Source organism: Ursus arctos, unplaced genomic scaffold (assembly GCF_023065955.2).
Source record: "Ursus arctos isolate Adak ecotype North America unplaced genomic scaffold, UrsArc2.0 scaffold_8, whole genome shotgun sequence".
In the NCBI taxonomy this organism is placed as follows: Eukaryota; Metazoa; Chordata; class Mammalia; order Carnivora; family Ursidae; genus Ursus; species Ursus arctos.
Genome location: NW_026623100.1, coordinates 10,726,735 through 10,744,505, shown reverse-complemented (window position 1 = coordinate 10,744,505; position 17,771 = coordinate 10,726,735). Strand labels below are relative to the sequence as shown.

General features: G+C 41.5%; 2 protein-coding genes across 8 annotated transcripts in view; one reads left to right on the top strand and one right to left on the bottom strand.

Annotated features, from left to right (window-relative positions):
* Positions 1-14,575, bottom strand: part of MGAT4A (alpha-1,3-mannosyl-glycoprotein 4-beta-N-acetylglucosaminyltransferase A) — a 119,271-nt gene extending 104,696 nt beyond the window's left edge. For 2 of the 7 annotated variants that reach the window (XM_048222683.2, XM_026487519.4), the window contains exons 1-2: positions 14,491-14,575; positions 9,651-9,980 (exon numbers count right to left, since the gene is read on the bottom strand). In XM_048222683.2, the coding sequence (XP_048078640.1) occupies positions 9,651-9,744 (94 nt within the window). In that variant the 5' untranslated portion in view covers positions 9,745-9,980; positions 14,491-14,575. Of the gene's footprint in view, positions 1-9,650; positions 9,981-10,409; positions 10,947-14,441 lie in introns of those variants that run through there. The other 5 variants (XM_048222684.2, XM_048222682.2, XM_026487499.4 and 2 more) reach the window with 3 other exon arrangements.
* LOC125283159 (basic proline-rich protein-like) lies at positions 11,176-15,238 on the top strand. The gene is made up of 2 exons (XM_048222704.1): positions 11,176-11,251; positions 14,103-15,238. Exons 1-2 carry the CDS (start codon positions 11,176-11,178, stop codon positions 15,236-15,238), a joined length of 1,212 nt encoding a protein of 403 aa, XP_048078661.1.
* The last annotated feature ends 2,533 nt before the right edge of the window (positions 15,239-17,771 follow it).

The following is a 17,771-nucleotide window of genomic DNA, read 5'->3' as shown; positions in this document are numbered from 1 at the left end:
ATCAAGGTCAATTTGAGGGTTTAGAATATTATATTCTGTGGTAATGTAAGTTGTTCCTATGAGGGGGTATAGGGGAACTCTGTGTACTATTCCTCAGATTTATTGTAAATCTAAAATTATTTTAAAATAAAAAGCTTAAAAAACACATTTATTATTCATCAGCTTACTGTTTATCTTTTTTTTTTTTTAAACTCTCTCCTTTCCGCCTCTCCTACACTAAAGCAGGGACTTTTCCGACATGTTCAGTAATATAACCCAAATCTCTAATAGTGCCTGACCCACAGAAGGCACTCAACAAACACAACTGTACAATTCTGGTTAGTCAGAACTCTGATAGTATACTCCAAACCCTAGATTTACTATTAATTTCCCTTATATCCTGTTTGAAAAGAGCATTCTTATTTTGTAAAGAAAAACTTAAAAAATCTAAAAACTTTATATTTACTGCTTTTATTTGTAAATAAGATCCATAGTTTTAAATAAAATGATTTGGTTTCTCTATTTTTATACCTAACAGGATATGCTATCCAATCTTTTCATGCACCCAAGGCTCCATCTTGGATGCAGCATACTGAGAATACTGGGGTCCCAAAAGTCATCCCACTGGCTAGTGAGGCAATGGTTCCATGCCAGGAGAGGCAGAGCCAAAACATCCTCATGCAACTGGACCCCTCCACTCACCCAGTAGTCAGCTCCTAGAGTGGGAGTACCACTCAGAGAGAAGCTAGTCATTGTCCTCACTCCTACCTCGAGAGCCCTGGCTCAAAAATTCTGCCTGGTGGAAAAGTAGGCCATAAAATAGATAGCTTCTAATCTCTTCCCAAAGGAACTAGCTTCATTTGCAACAGAGAGTGGAGGAGTTTAAACTAAGAGCTGTCTGAAAAACAGCAGAAGTTGTGGTGAAGGGAATTGAGAGAATTGTCAATCTAATGAAGATACAACCTAGATTATAGGAGTTGGTGGTTAGTTTGCAAGAAAAACCAAGGAAAGGGGACAGCTAAGAGGAGCCTTCCTGTGGTCAGAACAAATAGCAAAAACATTGAACTCAGAAACATTTCTTCAAAGGAACCACAATTAGATTAATTAGTTTGTAGCAGAATTTATGCGCCAGTGCACTGTTGTAAACAACAGAACAATCGACCAGCAATCAGTGTAGTGGTCACTGAAAGAGTGGAAGAGAATCCTACCAGTAATAACAGTCATCCTAGGAAGATTGTGGGCATACCCAAAACTGTGTCTCCCCAAGGAGCAACACACAGACTCGAGCCTGTAGAGGTGAGAGGGAAGACAGACTAAAATAATCCAGCCAGTCACTAAACAAATAAATAAGCAAACAAGACCTGGGGTAGCGGTGGGAGAGTAGCCAGTGTTGCTAAATTATATTACCTAAGATGTCCGTTTCCAACAAAAAAGTATAGGCATACAAAGAAATAAGTAAATATGACCCACACACCAGAAAAAAAGCAGGCAGCATATGACACTCCCTGTGAGTGTGACTAGATGTAGGATTTAGCAGGTAAATAGTTCAAAGAAGCCATTAGAAATACACTCACAGAACTAAAAGAAAACTTCACTGAAAAAGTAAAGGAAGGTATGACAATATTGCAACAAAGAGTATCAACAAAGAGACAAACTTTAAGAAAGAACCAAATGCAAATTCTGGGGTTAAGAAGTACAATAATAGAAATTTAAAAATTCACTAGAGGACCTCAACAGTAGATTTGAACTGGCAAAAGAAAGAATCAGCCAACTTGAAGACAGATCAGTAGAGATTATGTAAACTGAAGAAAGAGTAAAAAAAGATGAAGAAAAATGAACAGAACCTCACAGAAATTTGGGATAGCATTAAGAATAACATCATAAATGTACTGGGAATACCAGAAGAAGAAAGGTAAAAACAAAACAAAACAAAATATTCAAAGAAAATGACTGAATACTTCCCAAAGTTACTGAAAACCAGTAACCTACACACCTAGGAGGCAAAACCCATAAGCAGACACATCATGGTAACAATGTTAAAAGTCAAACATAAAACAATCTTGAAAACCACAAAAGAAAAATGATCCATCACTGACAAGGGAACCCCAAGGGGAACAACGGCTAACTTCTCTGAAGAATAATGGAGGCCAGAGGTGGTAGGATAACACAAAGTAATTCAAAACAAAACAAAAACCCTGTCAACCAAATCCTAAGTCCAGCAGAGCTATATTTCAAAAATGAAGGTAAAATGCATATATTCCAAGAGAAACAAAAATTGAAAGGATTCACTGCTAGCAAACCTTTCTTATAAGAAATACTAAAGGAAATCATTAAGCTGAAAGCAAGTAATCCTAGACAGCAATTTAAATCCACACAAAGAGCACCAGTGATTATGTAATTATAACAGACACCATTACCGCACACTTTTTCTCTCTCTTCAATTATTTAAAAATAGTATAAAATGATACGCATATAATGTATCACCGAGTCTGTAGCACACAGAAATGTAATATACTTGCCAATGACAGAACAAAGGAGGTAGGTGAGAACAAAGCTGTAACGTGCTAAGGAAATAACAGATGGTAAAATAATAACAATGTATTGTTGGGTTTATAATATTGACAGATGTACAGTGTACAACAATAACAACAAAAAAGAGAGGGTGACAGAACTCTACAGAAGTCACATTTCTATATATTACTGGAATTAACATAACTCTGAAGCTGATTCTGGGAAGTTAGGTATAAGTGATAAACCCTGGAACAACCACTAAAATATACTCAAAAAACAGTGAAAAAAGTCATTAACGAAATTAAAATGCTACATTAGAAAATAATCAATGCAAAAAAAATAAAGAGGGAAAAGAGGAAGAAAAAAGATGTGAAACGTGAAAAGCAAACTGATGGCAGATACAAATCATACTATATCGATAACAGTAAACATGGATGGATGAACAGTCTAATCAAAGGTAGACACGGTCAGACTAGATCCAGAAAACCATCAAACTATAGATTGTTGACAGGAGTCAAACTGTAGATTTAAAGCCACAAACAGATTAAAGTCAAAGAACAGAATTAAGCACAATACACGCAGGAGCCACAGAAAAGCTGGAATGGCTATACTGATATCAGACCAAACAGACTTTAAAACAAAAACGTTACTAGAGATAAAGAGGGAATATTCGATAATAATATAAAATAAAAATATAAATATTTAAAAATAAAAAAATAGATGCACCCAATAACAGAACACCAAAATACAAGAAGCAAAACTGACAAAAATGAAGAGAGAAACAGAGATAATTCTATAGCAATAGTTGGGAGTCTTCAATACTCTACTTTCAATAATGGAGAGAACAACTAGATAGAAGGTCAACCTGGAAACAGAAGGCTCGAATAGCGCTTGACACCAGCTGGACCTAACAGGCATCTACACAACACTCCATCTCACGACAACAGCATATACAGTCTCAAGTACACATGCAACATTCTGGAGGATAGAACATATGCTAGGTTATTTTAAAAAATCTAAATAAATTTAAAAGGATAGAAATAATATAAAGTATGTCTCCTGACCACAATGAAATGGAATCAGGAACCAATAACAGAAAAATTGGGGACACTCACAAATAGGAGAAAATAAAACGACACTCTCCTAAACAACCAACTGGTAAGAGAAAAAAGTAAGAAATTAAAAAATACTTTGAAATGTATGAAAATCAAGACAGAACACACCAAAACATGGGATGCAACGAAAGCAGTGCCTGGAGGGAAGCTTATAACTATAAATGCCCACATTACGAAAGAAAAAAAGATCTTAAATTATTAACCTTGCCTTCTAGAAAAGCCTTACCTGCACTAAAACAAAGAAGAGCAAGCTAAGCCTAAAACAAGCAGAAGAAAAGGATCAAGATTAGGGTAGAAAGTAATGAAATAGGGAGTAGATAGAGAAAATCCAGAAATCAAAAGCTGGTTCTTCAAAAGGTCAACAAAATCGACAAACTTTTAGCTAATCTGAACAAGAAAAAAAAACTTAAAACTATTAGAATACTAAAAGAGGGGGCATTACTACTGATCTTACAAAAATAGAAAGGACTCTAAAGAAATAGGAAAAATTGTACACAGATTAGACAGCTTAAATGAAATGGAGAAATTAGTGGAATACAACCTACAGAAATTGAAGGGAGAAGAAATATACAATCTGAAAAGACCTGTAACAAGTAATGAGATTGTATCAGTCATCAAAAAACTACGTAAAACGAAAAGCCCAGGCCCAGATGATGTCAGTGCCGATTCCACCAAACACTTAGAGGATACTTACTTTCCACAAACTCTTCCAAAAATAGAAAAGAACATTTCCCAAATCTTTCTATGAAACGAGTATTACCCTAATATCAAAACCTGACAAACACAGTACAAGAAAACTACAGACCAATAACCCTTACAACTATGGATGTGAAATCCCAACAAACACTAGCAAACCAAATCCAGCAACATCTAAAAAGAATTATACACCATGGCCAAGTGTTACTTATCCTAGGGATGCAAGGTTGGTTGAACACCTACAAAATCAATTAAGATAATATATCTTATCAGTAGGATACAGAACAACAACAAAAAAATCACTCAATAGACAGAGGAGATTCATTTGACAAAGTTCAATGTATTTTCATGATAAAAACACTCAGCAAACCAGGAATAGAAGGCAATTTCCTTCACCTGAAAAATAAAGGCATCTACTTAAAAACCGCAGCTAACATCCCACTTAGATGTAAAGACTGGCTGCTTTTCCCTTAAGATCAAGACAAGGAGGTCAGCTCCTACATCACCTCTATTTAACCCTGAAATGAAAGTTCGAGCCAGAAAAATTAAACAACGCAAAGAAATAAAAGGCATTCGGACTAGAAAGGAGGAAATAAAATTATTTCTGTTCACAGATGGCATGATCTGGCACACAGAAAATCCTAAGGAATCCACTATTAGAATAAATACGCGCAGCGAGGTTGCAGGATACAAGATCAATACACAGAAATCAATTGTGTTTCTACACACTTGCAATGAAAATTGACAAATTTAAGAAAACTCCATTTCAAATGCTATCAGAAAGTATAAAATACTTAGGTATAAATGTAATAAAAGCATAAAACTTACACTGTGTAAATGTACACAAAAATTGTTGGAAAAAAAATTAAAGACCTAAATAAATGAAATCCTCTGTTTTATGGATTGGAAGACCTAACACTGTTAAGATGGTAATGGTACCCAATCTTATCTACAGATTCAATGCAATCTCTATCATAATCCCAGTTGACTTCTTTATACAAATTGACAAGCAGATGCTAAAATTCACGTGGAATTGCAAGGGACCCAAAATAGCCAAACAATCCGGAAAAAGTATCAAGTAACAAGACTTACACTTCCCAATTTCAGAACTTACTACAATGCAACAATAATTAAGATAGTGTGGTACTAGCAGAAGGAATATCAATGGAATAGAATTGAGAGTCCAGAAATAAATCCGTGCATCTATGATCAACTGATTTCCAACAACAGTGCCAAGACCATTCAATGTGGAAAAATAGTCTTTTAAACAAATTGTGCCAGGACAACTGGATAGCCAGATGCAAAAGAACCAAGTTGGACCTTTACTTCATACCACACACAAAAATTGACCTCAAATGGATCAAAGGCCAAGACTCTTAGAGGCAAACATAGCAGAATTTCCATTATCTCAGATTTGACAGTGAACTCTTAGACACGACACCAAAATCACAAGCAACAACAATAACAACGAAAATAGACTGAACTTCATCAAATTTGAAAACACTTGGGCTTCACGGGCACCATCAAGAATGTGCAAGACAACCCACAGAATGGGAGAAAATATTGGCAAATCATGCATCTGCTAAGGAAACTGTATCTAGAATATATAAAGAACTCTTACGACTTAATAAAAAGATAAATAACTCCTTTTTAAAAATAAGCAAAGGATCTGAATAGACAATTTTCCAAAGAATATATGCAAATTGCTAAAAGTATATAAAAAGATGCTAGACATCATTAGTCATCAGAGAAATGCCAATCAAAATCACTAAAACACCATCTCCCCACCACTAGAATGAGAATCGAAAGCCAGATAATAAGCGTTGCCGAAGACGTGAAGAATTGGAACCCTCATACGCTACTGGAAGGGATGCATAATGGTCCAGCTGCTATGAAAAACAGTCTGGCAGCTCTTCAAATGATTTAATGGTGAGTTACTACATGATCCAGCCGTTCCACTCCTAGGCAAATACCCAAGAGAAATGAAGACCTATGTCCACACAGAAACACGTACATGAATGTGCTCGGTCTTCCCCAATTTCTGTATTGTGCCTGACTAAAGTAGGAAGTTCTTTAGGAGAACCCCAGCTACAAGTGAGACATGTAAGGACTCTGGTCCCACTCTCACAACATCCGCTTACAACTTTCCCAACCTGTCCATTCCACAATAATTGGAATTCTGCCTCATTTAATTCTGCATACCCTGCTAAAACTGGTACCCCAGCCCAAACTCCATCTTCCCTGGCTGGGTTCCTAACATCCTCCCAAATTTATCCAATCCCATGGATCAGCTCATGTTTTCTTCCAAGTGTTAAATGAAGACCTATGAAAAATATGGTAAGAACCGCACTGGGATTATCAACTAAACCTTGAGAGTCTAGGAGTCCTATGTGCCTATGAAACGGAGTGTCTCATAATTCCAAGGCACAAATACTCTACACCCTTTCTGAACTTTGTGGCTGCACAAGCTCTACCCGACATGCCCACTATCTACTACTCTGCCAGGCATCACCTTCGTACTTATTCCTCTGTGAAGTGACTCAAGAATTCGTAGCCTCAGTCTCTGCTCTTCTGGGCCGTAGACCAGCAGCTAAGAGCATAATCTCAGGAACCAGCATGACTGAGTTCAAACTTCACTTCACCACTTAAATGTACCACCTTGGCAAGTTTCTCAACCACTCTGCCTCAGTTTTCTCGTCTAGTGAAAGGGGGTAATAATTCCTCCCGGGGTTGTTACAAGGATTAAACAAAATCATATAGAACATGGAATATGCTTCCCCAGCACGATGTTATTACTTCTATCTCAATCTATTGATGGTATCATATTTGTTTTGTTTACCTGCATTTTCCCCTACCAGTCCCTGAGCTTCTCAAAAGGTGTTCAGTTTCTTATTTCTTTCATATTCGTAGCATTTAATGCAGTGCTACGCAGGATGGGTACCTATAAAAGGGACCAATGAGTGAATGAAAAATAAAAACTACTGGCCAAGCAAAGTCAATGATTATGGAAACCATGCTTTCAATATAAAAGTCAGAGCACATGGTTGATGAGTATACTAGAACTGAATATCTGAGATCAGGCCTGCTCTGGAAAATCCAGGCTATCCGACTGCCAGAATGATCTAGAAAGAATCCAAATGCTCAGCAGTTAGGTCAGTTACATAAATAACGGCATTAAAACACAGAGGATTGGGGGGCCTGGGTGGCTCAGGCCATTAAGCGTCTGCCTTTGGCTTGGGTCATGATCCCAGGGGTCCTGGGATGGAGCCCCATGTTGGGCTCTCTGCTCGGAGAGCCTGCTTCTCCCTCCCTCTCTCAAATAAATAAAATCTGAAACAAAAACAAACAAAAACACAAAAAGCAAAAACAAAACACAAACACCAGAGGATCTTACATAACCATAACAGGAGTCCTGTGTTGATACCTGAAAAAATCTGGACAAAACACTAAGCAGAAAAACAGAGCAGAGTATGCATGAAAGGGTTACAGAGCTGGTCAAAGAATGATAATTAAAGAGAACGGACTTTGTGTGTATCTAATACCACAGGATGAAAGAATATTTATATGTTTTAAATTTTGATTCTAAAGGTAAGTTTTTTTTTTTTAAAGGTTTTATTTATTTGACAGAGAGAGAGAGCGTGTGCATGCATAAGCAGGGACAGCAGGCAGAGCAGCGGGCAGAGGGACAGGGAGAAGCAGACTCCCCACTGAGCAGAGACTGACATGGGGCTCAATCCCAGGACCCTGAGATCATGACCAGAGTCCAAGGCAGATGCTTAGCCGACTGAGTCATCCAGGCCCCCTAAAGACAACTTCATACAAAAAGAAAATAAAGCTTATAATTAATGCCTTTACACAAGAAACAAGGTAAGTGGAATGGAGATTCCAAAAATTTTAAGGCCTTACATAAGATTCGGTGAGAAGGATCATGTTTCTCCATTGCTGTAACTCTGAATAGAGAAGTTTCCTGATAAGAAAAAAATCCCTATATTCCCCTATGGTCAATTCTCGTATTTCATAAGTTAACTTTTAAGGCCAGTCATCTATTTCAGTCATGTCTGGGACAATCAATAGTTTGATTAAATTAACTAGTTAAAGTTCTTCTTAAGTATGTCTTCTCCTTTTGGTACAATGAAAAAATGAAATCTAAATTGTATATGTTTGTCCACAAAGAATGGTCTTCAGCAAATTTTTCATTCATTTCTCCCCGAAATAGTTCCTCTCAAAATTACAGCCCAACTCAGAAACAAAGAGGGTGACAGTGCATTTGCTCAAAGAACATATCATATGCTTTTCACTTTAATCGGCTTATTTGATACATACGTACTCACACAGATATACACACATCTACGTATCTATACACACGCCAGAGGAAAACTAAATGATGAATGCATCTTTTCTGTTATCTTCATATAAGTTGATAAAATAATGCCAGCAATAGGACCCCCAAATAACCTGGTGATGAAGACCACTCTAACTTGGTTCTAAAAAACCAAATATGTACCTCCATCCTTCTTTGCCATCAACATTCCCTAGATTAACATAAGGAAGGGGGCACCTGGTTGGCTCATTAGGTTGAGTGTCCGACTCTTGATTTTGGCTCAGGTCATGATCTCAGGGTTTTGAGATTGAGCCCCAAATTGGGCTCTGTGCTGGGCATGGAGCCTGCTTAAGATTCTCTCTCCCCTTCTCCCTCTGCCCTTCCCTCTCCTCTCTCTCTCTCAAATGAATAAAATTAAAAAAAAAAAAAAAAGAGCAAAAGTATTATCCCCGAATACCACTTAACAAAAACACAATTCAACAGTCTAAACACAATAAACTTAAAATTTGTTTTCAGTTTTTGAGTAACAATTTATCCTCACCCACTTCATAAATACTCTTGCCCAAAGAGCAATCTGTCAACACATGTAGTTTAAATCATTAACTACACAGCACCAAATCATTACTATAATCAGCATGTAAATTTCATGAAGGCGCTGATTGTGTCCTTTCAAGCACTTTAAACAACATCCAGTACAAGGAAGCTTATTAAACATTTATGATGTTTAATAAAAATAAAAAGCCAAAACAAAAGTCTTTATTATTCAACTTGGCTGCCATGTATAATATAACCACTGATCAGTATCTATTTGTCCAAGTGCAATTATAAGAAATCGAAAACAAACCCTATTCAAATTAGAATTCAGCCTCCTCTGTCCAAGAATACAGTTTCATTTTTGTATCAGAAGGAAACTCGTAGGCCACCAGCAGAGAGCATGCAACATGCACACTGTTGCGGGATTTAACCTCAGCATTTATGCGCTGTTTACTACTACATTTCATGCACATTTTTGGAGATATTTGCCTTACCTTTCCCATTTTGCCACGTAGTGTACCAAGATAAAGTCAGGAACGAAGTGATAAATGCTAAAACAGTAGCTACAGTTCCATTTCGGAGCCTCATCTCATTTCACCATCACACTGGTTCATATGTTTATGATGATAACCAAGACTGTTCCCTTTTTAATCCTGAAGTCAACTGAATCCAGCACACCTGGCTCTGGGCCAATAAAAACAATCAATAAGAGAGGTTCATTTCAGATGCTCTGCCCAACGAGCCTAGCAGCAACACTGTTCATAACTGCTCTTTGGGACTGTCTTCACAGTCTTCCTCGGCTGCTGTCTCGGGCGTCTTTCTTCCTATTCAGGGAAAAAAGAGAAAGAAAAACTTGTTCAATAATGCAAAATATTACTTTCTTCATTTATCCTTCACCATTATCAACAGACTTTGGGCTGGGCTAACCTCTGTCTACAAAGATTATCCCGGCATTTAAACCACCCATTTAATATACTAGGACCCTATGGTGTTTCTCCTCCAGAAAAAGGGCTTCAAACTATATTCCCTCCTTCCTCACTGATTCTGTTTTGTCTGCAAAAGAAAGTTACGGTTTATTACGTAAAGGGGGAAGTTGTGGGGCTCATTAAACAAATAGGAAGCCACAGATTCCCAGCTGATAACTGAGGATCACACAACAGTTCCTGAGTAACATAATCGTCACACGCCTCAGTTTTCCTACCGCAAAATAATCATGTTTCGAAACATGTTAAGAAAAACAGACGACAACATACACGCATCGAAAAGCCTGGGCTCTAGATCCAGCAACGTCATTAGGTATAGGACTTCGGGTGTGCCACGGATCCAGGCCTCGCAGTTGCATCCATAAAACAAGCAAACCACCTGTCCTGGCTCCTCAGCTAGGACACAAATCATGTTATAAATAATAGAAAGGTCACAGTTATTACTGCCATTTATCGTTATCATAAAAGAAATGTAGCTTTCCCAGTGATTAACCTGCTCCCAAGGTGTCAGTTAGGAATACGAAGGCATTCGGAAAATGCAGCAACCCAACCAGAACACTGTATGACCTAGGACCTAGCACTGCTTTCACTCAGAAAATCTGGATATCACCACCCAGCTAACAAAGCTGCTCAGAAATTCAAACTCAGGGGCGCCTGGGTGGCACAGCGGTTAAGCGTCTGCCTTCGGCTCAGGGCGTGATCCCAGCGTTATGGGATCGAGCCCCACATCAGGCTCCTCCGCTATGAGCCTGCTTCTTCCTCCCCACTCCCCCTGCTTGTGTTCCCTCTCTCGCTGGCTGTCTCTATCTCTGTCAAATAAATAAATAAAATCTTTAAAAAAAATAAAAATAAAAAAATTCAAACTCAATCAAGTCCTTATACATACTCAAGTAGTCACCTAGCACTTAATCAGTTCTCCATAAATGTTAACTGTGTTAAAAAATAAAAGCAAACAAACAACTGCAGCCAGCCCTGGGTTTGGTCTCCTCTACACATTGCCAGTCTCATTCCCTGGGGGCATGTCAGTCACTCCAAGATGTCCATTGATGCCCAGAGGCCTCAAAGGGACCACAAGATGCACTTGGCAACATACGAAGACTCACTCCCCTGGGGTGAGTTAATGCACTTCCAAAAATGCCTAACAAGCCCAAGGGACAATTCCCTCAGCTACAAAGTACAGCTGATTAAAGTAGCCATTTGTAGGCAATTCAGAAACCATCTCAGCTACTTTGTAAAACTGAACATAGTAACTAGAAAACTCTGCTAGTCTAGGGCACAGTATTAATGGTAACAACGATAGAAGCTACAAGGCACTGAGTGTTTGCTCTGCATCCAGTATATGCTTTAAATCTTCACAAAATCCTAAGAGGCAGGACTTTTTAAAATTGAAGTGTAATTGACACACAATGTTACATTAGTTTCAGGTGTCATGAGACAGGCACTCTTAACCCAGAGAGGAAACACTAATCTGTGAGACTCCAAAGTTCAAGCTCTTACCTCTCAAACTAGGCCACCTGCACCTTGTAAGTAGGAAGAGAAGTGCTAAAGTCACTCTGAATCTAGAGAACCTTCCTGAAGTACTAACTTTACCCAACAGTGTGTGAATTTTAAAAATTTTTTCTTCTATAACGCATATGGATCTATTAGGAAATAAGCTGCAAAATTCATAGGAAATTTCCGAGTTTAAACCTAGGACTTTCAACAAATTTCTCACTTCCTGTAACCTCTAGCTAACCGCCCCTCCCCCACCACACACACCCACCCAAGCACGCCTTTTAACCCTCTTTGGCCAGCAGCTTTCACTGTGGTATAATATTCTAGAAGCACTGAACCCCTCTACTTCCCTGCTTCCTCCTACTTTTTGAAAACAAGGAACTCCAAAGGTATTCTCAAAAGTTATCACTATTTTCTACAACCAAAGTTACCTTCTATAGTTAAGACAAGTTAACATCAAACATGCTCACATTGGTGGTTTAGATTTTAAAATCTTTGTGGTGAAATCCTACAATTTCAACTAAGTTCCTTAAGGTGCCTAATATATTGTCTTATATCAATAAGCACCCAATGAGTTCTGATGATAAAAAGAGATGTGATAACTCAGTGAATTATATAATGTAGAATTATAATCCTGGTGTGACATTATATTAAAATGCATATAATTTTCTGTTGCTACGTACTTAGCCGCACCCTACTTCAGGAAGGATTTTGTCCTAGTAAAAGATCTAAAAGTATACACGTTATTAGAGTAAACATCCAACTAATAATTACGGGGAAGTAGAGAAGGCATCACAAAGGATATTTTAAAGTAGTTTTATTAAATACAAAGAAAGCCCATATGATAAAATTCAGTATAAATGCGTAGAGACAGTAAAAGTGAATGACTTCTAAAATCAAAGTAGACTACAGATATACTATTAATAATATATGAAGAATATGCCAAATACTAAAAATTAGATTCAGGAAGCTATTAAGTTCTGGTTTGAAGAAGATACTGCTCAACTCTACTAACAAATAAGACCTGAAATTCGCCAGGAGAAATGTAAGAGCATTTTACTCAGTAAGAATGTAGTCATACATTTTAATTAGGGTTTCCAAACTAATGAAGTTTAACTGCACAGTACAAGTGAAGACTACAGACCAAAGCAAAACTAATGATCTCCATGCTCTTCAATCAGGAGAGGCAGTCACAGGCTGGACAGCCAAGAGCCCTCTGGATTGACTGACTACCTAAGGCAAGAAACAAAGTGACTCATTATTTTTATCAGTGTCCACATTGGCAAAACTTTTAACCTAACACCTTAATACTCTGAGATTGTCACTTAACATATTTGAATCTTTATAAAAAAGGTGGTGGCTAAAATTACTAATCATCTTCTTCATCCTGCCAAAGACAAAGGGAACTTCAGTGCTAGACCTCAGACTGAAAAATCTGTTTTATCTGACTGCCCTTTAAGGGCTGCAGTCCTATTGTTTTATTATTAGATACAAAAACCTTCATTTAAAGTGTTCTCTGAAATATTCAATACGTTTTATGGCTGAGAACACTTCGCTGAAGACTTGGCATATTCCCTGATTATCCCACAGACAGGACAGAGGTGCCTGAAGACTGAAAGGCACAAGCATGAAATCCATGATGTAAGCTACATAACTTTATACACACCAATTATGTAAAAATTCATTTATTTTAAATTTATCAAAGGATTCATATTTTTCATTAATACAGCTTACATAATTTCATCGTCCAGTCCGTTTTCGGATTGACAAGTGTGGGCTCAAGAAACCCATGCCACAATAACCTGTTAATAAAACTGTATTTTTTAACATTCAGAAAAAGAAAGGTAAACCACAAAACGATTATTTGATTCTAAATTTGGGTTCTATAACCCACGGAACGACGCTATCACTATCTTTCATGACAATTCGTCCGACAGCAAAAGCACAACAGCAAAATACATGGAAAGCATTAAAAACATACATTATGTCTGCTTATATTTCGCAATTCGGACTGTAAGCAATGAACAGGCTCAGGAGAAACACACGCTGCGAGAAATAAAAGCGGGCGCGCAAGTGGTATGACTGCCAGCTCATAAAATACGCCTCGGAGGTGTCACCTGGTACACTTTGTGTGCAATCACCCGGACCCAAGCTAAGGGTCCCACTTGCAGCTTCCTCCTTCAGGGCATCTGGGGCCTGGGAGGATGGGGGTGCTCTTTCACACCGGACCCTCACACCTTCACTTAGTAGAAATATTCGCTACGACGGCTGCACGCCGCCTCCGCCTCGGCGGGAGCACCCCTGCCTCCATGCCCCGGACCTCCTGGCCCCCGCCTCACCTGCCCCCGGCCCAGTAAAGGCGCGAACCCCGTGGCAGGTGTGGGCCCTGGGATGGCCCGGTCCCGCGGGCAACTCTCCCATCCCCCCAGGACCCCCTAAGCCCGCACTTTCCTCCACTTTGCCCCAAAGTCGACGAGCCCCGCCGCGCCGGGGAGCGCCGGGAAACGCACCAGGCGCCCTGCCGGCCACTGCGAGAGCGCGCGGCACCGAGGGGCTGTAGCGGCGGCGGTGGTGGCGCGGGGCTGACCCCGCGGCCAGGGCGCCCTGGCCCGCGCCCCGCCCCGAGGCCCAGCCAGCGCCCCGAGCCAGCCCCGCAGCAGCCGGAGGCGCGAGCTCCTGGTCGGGCCGCGGCGCGGGAGGCTCCGTTACCAGCAGGTGGATCTCCCGCGACCCCGGCGGCTTGGAGCCTAGCAGCCGGCACCGCCCCTCCATCCCGCGCCCCTCCGCGCAGCCGCCCTGTGCCCCCACCTCGAGGCTGCCCGCGCGCCACCGCCTCCGTGAGCCGTGAGCCCCTCACCCGCCGCTGGCGCTGCCAGTCCTGCCGCGGCCGCCGCCGAGGCTGCTGTGGCCGCCGCTGCAGCCGCTGCCGCTGCCGGGTGCCCCGCCTCCCCAGCGCGACTCCGCCCCCGCCGCTGGAGCGCCGCGGCCGCCCCTCCCCTCGGCCCCGCCCGCGACCCGGCCAGCCATTGGCCACCGGTGCTGCTCGCCCTCCACTGGGCGCCCCCGCGCGGCCGAGCCGCTCGCGTCAGTGGCCTGCCCGGCTGTCATTTAGGGGCGCCGTCTCGCAGCCTATATATAACTCTCCTGAGAGCCCTTTCCTCCCCCCTGCATTTAATGTCACGGCGAGGTCTGGAGCTGCGTCTCGATCTCCGGTCCCAGGCTCCGAGAGCCTGGCGTCTCCGCGCTGCGCCCCCGCCACATCTGGCTTTAATCCTCCCTGGCGTGTGCAGAGGCAGCTCAGATTGCCAACGGAAGGCCCAAGGGAGCCCTCGGCCTCCGCCTGGGCGCGCGACCCGACCACCCTGAGCTGCCTCAACCGGAGCCCCTGGCCCCAGCTGCAGGTCCCGTTCCCCGGTCATCCGGCCTGGGCAGCATCCTGGCGACAGGTCCCGGGAGCAGGTCCCAGGGGCAGGTCCCGCTCTAACTCAACAATAGCTTCCAAGGCCCAGCACTTCCAGGCACCTCACCGACTGTCTCTGACCTTCGCGGCATCCCCAGCGATAGGCATCCCTACCCCCAATTTACCGGGACTCAGGAAGAACTAGCTTAAGCATAGGAAGAAGAAATACAAGGTTTAAAGGCAGCTCGTTTGGGTACCAAAGCCTTTGATTTTACCACTTCACATGTCCTGGCCCTTTCTCCTGGGCCCCACGTTCTAATCTTTCAGCTTGTCAAAAGGTTTGCAAGTTAAGCAAATAGGTAATCATCTGTAGAAAACCTGAGTGGTCCGCCTCTCTTTAGCTTAGTGTTCATATGTACTATGACATGTGTTAATAGTAACTACCATTGGGCACACCATCTTTGGGATATACACCAAAGATGGTGTTATTTTAACCATTACAATAATCCTCACGAGAAACCTGCAGGTTAATATATACAAGGAACTAAGGGGGTGGAAGATCAATGAGACACCCTTCTTCCTGCCAAGCTCCCAAAGCAATAGGTTCTTTTTAGAAACCAGTAATCCAAAAATTCAAAACTCTTAAGAGGTAAACCTCCATCAGAATAGTTTTTTTCCCCCAGCAAAATTCTTTTCTTTTGTCTCGAGATAGCAGTAATTAATAATCAGCTATGACATGCCTGGCTTTCTTAGCTCTTCCATGGTGATATTTCTCTCCATGACTGTAGAGCTGTTTTAAAGGTCCAGGAAGACATACATGATTCCTTCCTCCCGTGGTCCTCCCTTGATTCAGGGGGAGCAGGCCAAAAGGTTCATCCACTACCCAGCACCATGAACACAACTTAGGCATGACAGCCATGACATCGAATGACAACGTTTCTCTCTGCTTTGGGGTCCTGAGAACCAGATTTCCTGTGTTCTCTGACAAAGACATTTCCTTGTAGCGGGCTGGCAATAAGATTTCACAACCAGCTGTAAGCAATAAAGACAGAGACCGTTCTGGGATACAACCTTTGAGACACTGATTGATACATCTTGCCTAAAATATCTTTTGGGAATGGAAAATCCTAGGCCTTATTATACATTGCTCTTAATGACAGACAAGCAAACTGCCTCTTGCAAATGAAGAAAGCTCTCCCATTTGACAAATGATGGAGAAAGCCACCAAGCCATGCCCACGAGATTGGCCGAAAGACCAAGTAGCTCGGGGAGCTACTATTCTTATTTTACAGAGAAAGAAACTGAGGCCCTGAAAGATTAATTTAGCAGATGCAAATAGTAATTTGAGCAGCTAGTAAATGACAGAACCAGAATTCACATCCAGGTCTGTTTGATTCCAGAGCACCTACATCATTCCCCCGCACTGACTTTCTGCGTGAGCCTTCAGCAACTGACAAAATTTTGTTGAATGGATGAATATCAAACAGATACGTTTCTCTCCGCTTTCTCCATCTTCTTCCCTCTCGGTAAGAGAAGGAAATGAAAGCATTCACAAACATTCTGTAAGCAGAGGCATATGTCAGAGGAGAAAGGAAAGAGTGGAAGGCCAAGTTTCAATTGCAGACTCAACGAGCTTATTCGGGAAGACGGCAGGAACTCCCCCTGGACACTGGTTAGTGGCGAAACCGACAGCAGAAGACAGAAAGCAAGCAGGAAAAACAACTGCCTTTCTTTTGGGGCCTTTTTGATAATATGTTCTTTTCCATCTGTCAGCAGAAGGGCAAGTTTTGGAAGAAATCTGGCCCTACAGTTAAAGTCAACACAAACCATTCCCATTTTCGCTCAGGAAAATCTAGATCTCAGTTCATTGTCCTAAGAACTGGAATGGCATGGACTATATGCCTCCAAAGCATAGGTCATAATTGGTTGCTCATTCATCACAACTTGGCAGAGCACACGATCCTGGATTTTCCAACTACATCTATGAGATCTGTTTAATAAAGGCAGTCATACCAACCCCCACTGAGTCCTCTTTTTCTTATCTTTTCCATGATGATTCCCTTTTATTCCCTTTCTGTTCCGTCTCCACTGGGCAGTTCCTTTTTGCCTTCTCCAGGCCTTAAGTTCAGAGTCAGTGGAAATAAGGGAAATGCTTAGGCAAGAAGTTCTGCCTGTAACTTCACCAAGCTGTATTCTGTCCCCAACAAAACTATGTTCTTCCCACGTTTTCTGAGTGCCTATGAGGTGCAGAGGCAGCCAGCATCTAACTGCCGGGCCCTCACACACCAGTGGGAGAGGTGGGTAAGGAATTAAAGCCCAAGACAGTGCCCCAAGTTCAGGGTACTAGGACAGAAGATAGGACGGGGCCATCAGTCAGATTCTCAGGGCAGGAAAACCTTCCTGGAGGTGACACCTGAGCTAAAAGAGTCCACACCAGATGCTGATCTTTTTCCTTCACTACTTTGATGGTGCCTAGTTGTTGGTGGGGTCATGCCAAGAGCAATCAGCTTCTAAGAAATCAAGCAAGTGATCTGTAGTTCTCTTCAACTCCAGCCCCTCTATGCATTAGCAACCAAACTGCAGTGTATATGAATGTTTGTAAATGTGATCTGGGGCGCCTGGGTGGCTGAGTCAGTTAAGTGTCTGCCTTTGGCTCAGGTCGTGATCCCAGGGTCCTGGGATCAAGCCCGCGTTGAGCTCCCTGCACAAGCTTGCTCTCTTTCTCTCCCAGGTTCTCT

Excerpts from the sequence above, each read along its gene's own strand:
- LOC125283159 (XM_048222704.1), top strand. The coding sequence starts at position 11,176 with ATGTCCATTGATGCCCAGAGGCCTCAAAGGGACCACAAGATGCACTTG. Across the intron at positions 11,252-14,102 it reads CGAAGACTCACTCCCCTGGG|TCGACGAGCCCCGCCGCGCC; the intron begins GTGAGTTAATGC and ends TTTGCCCCAAAG.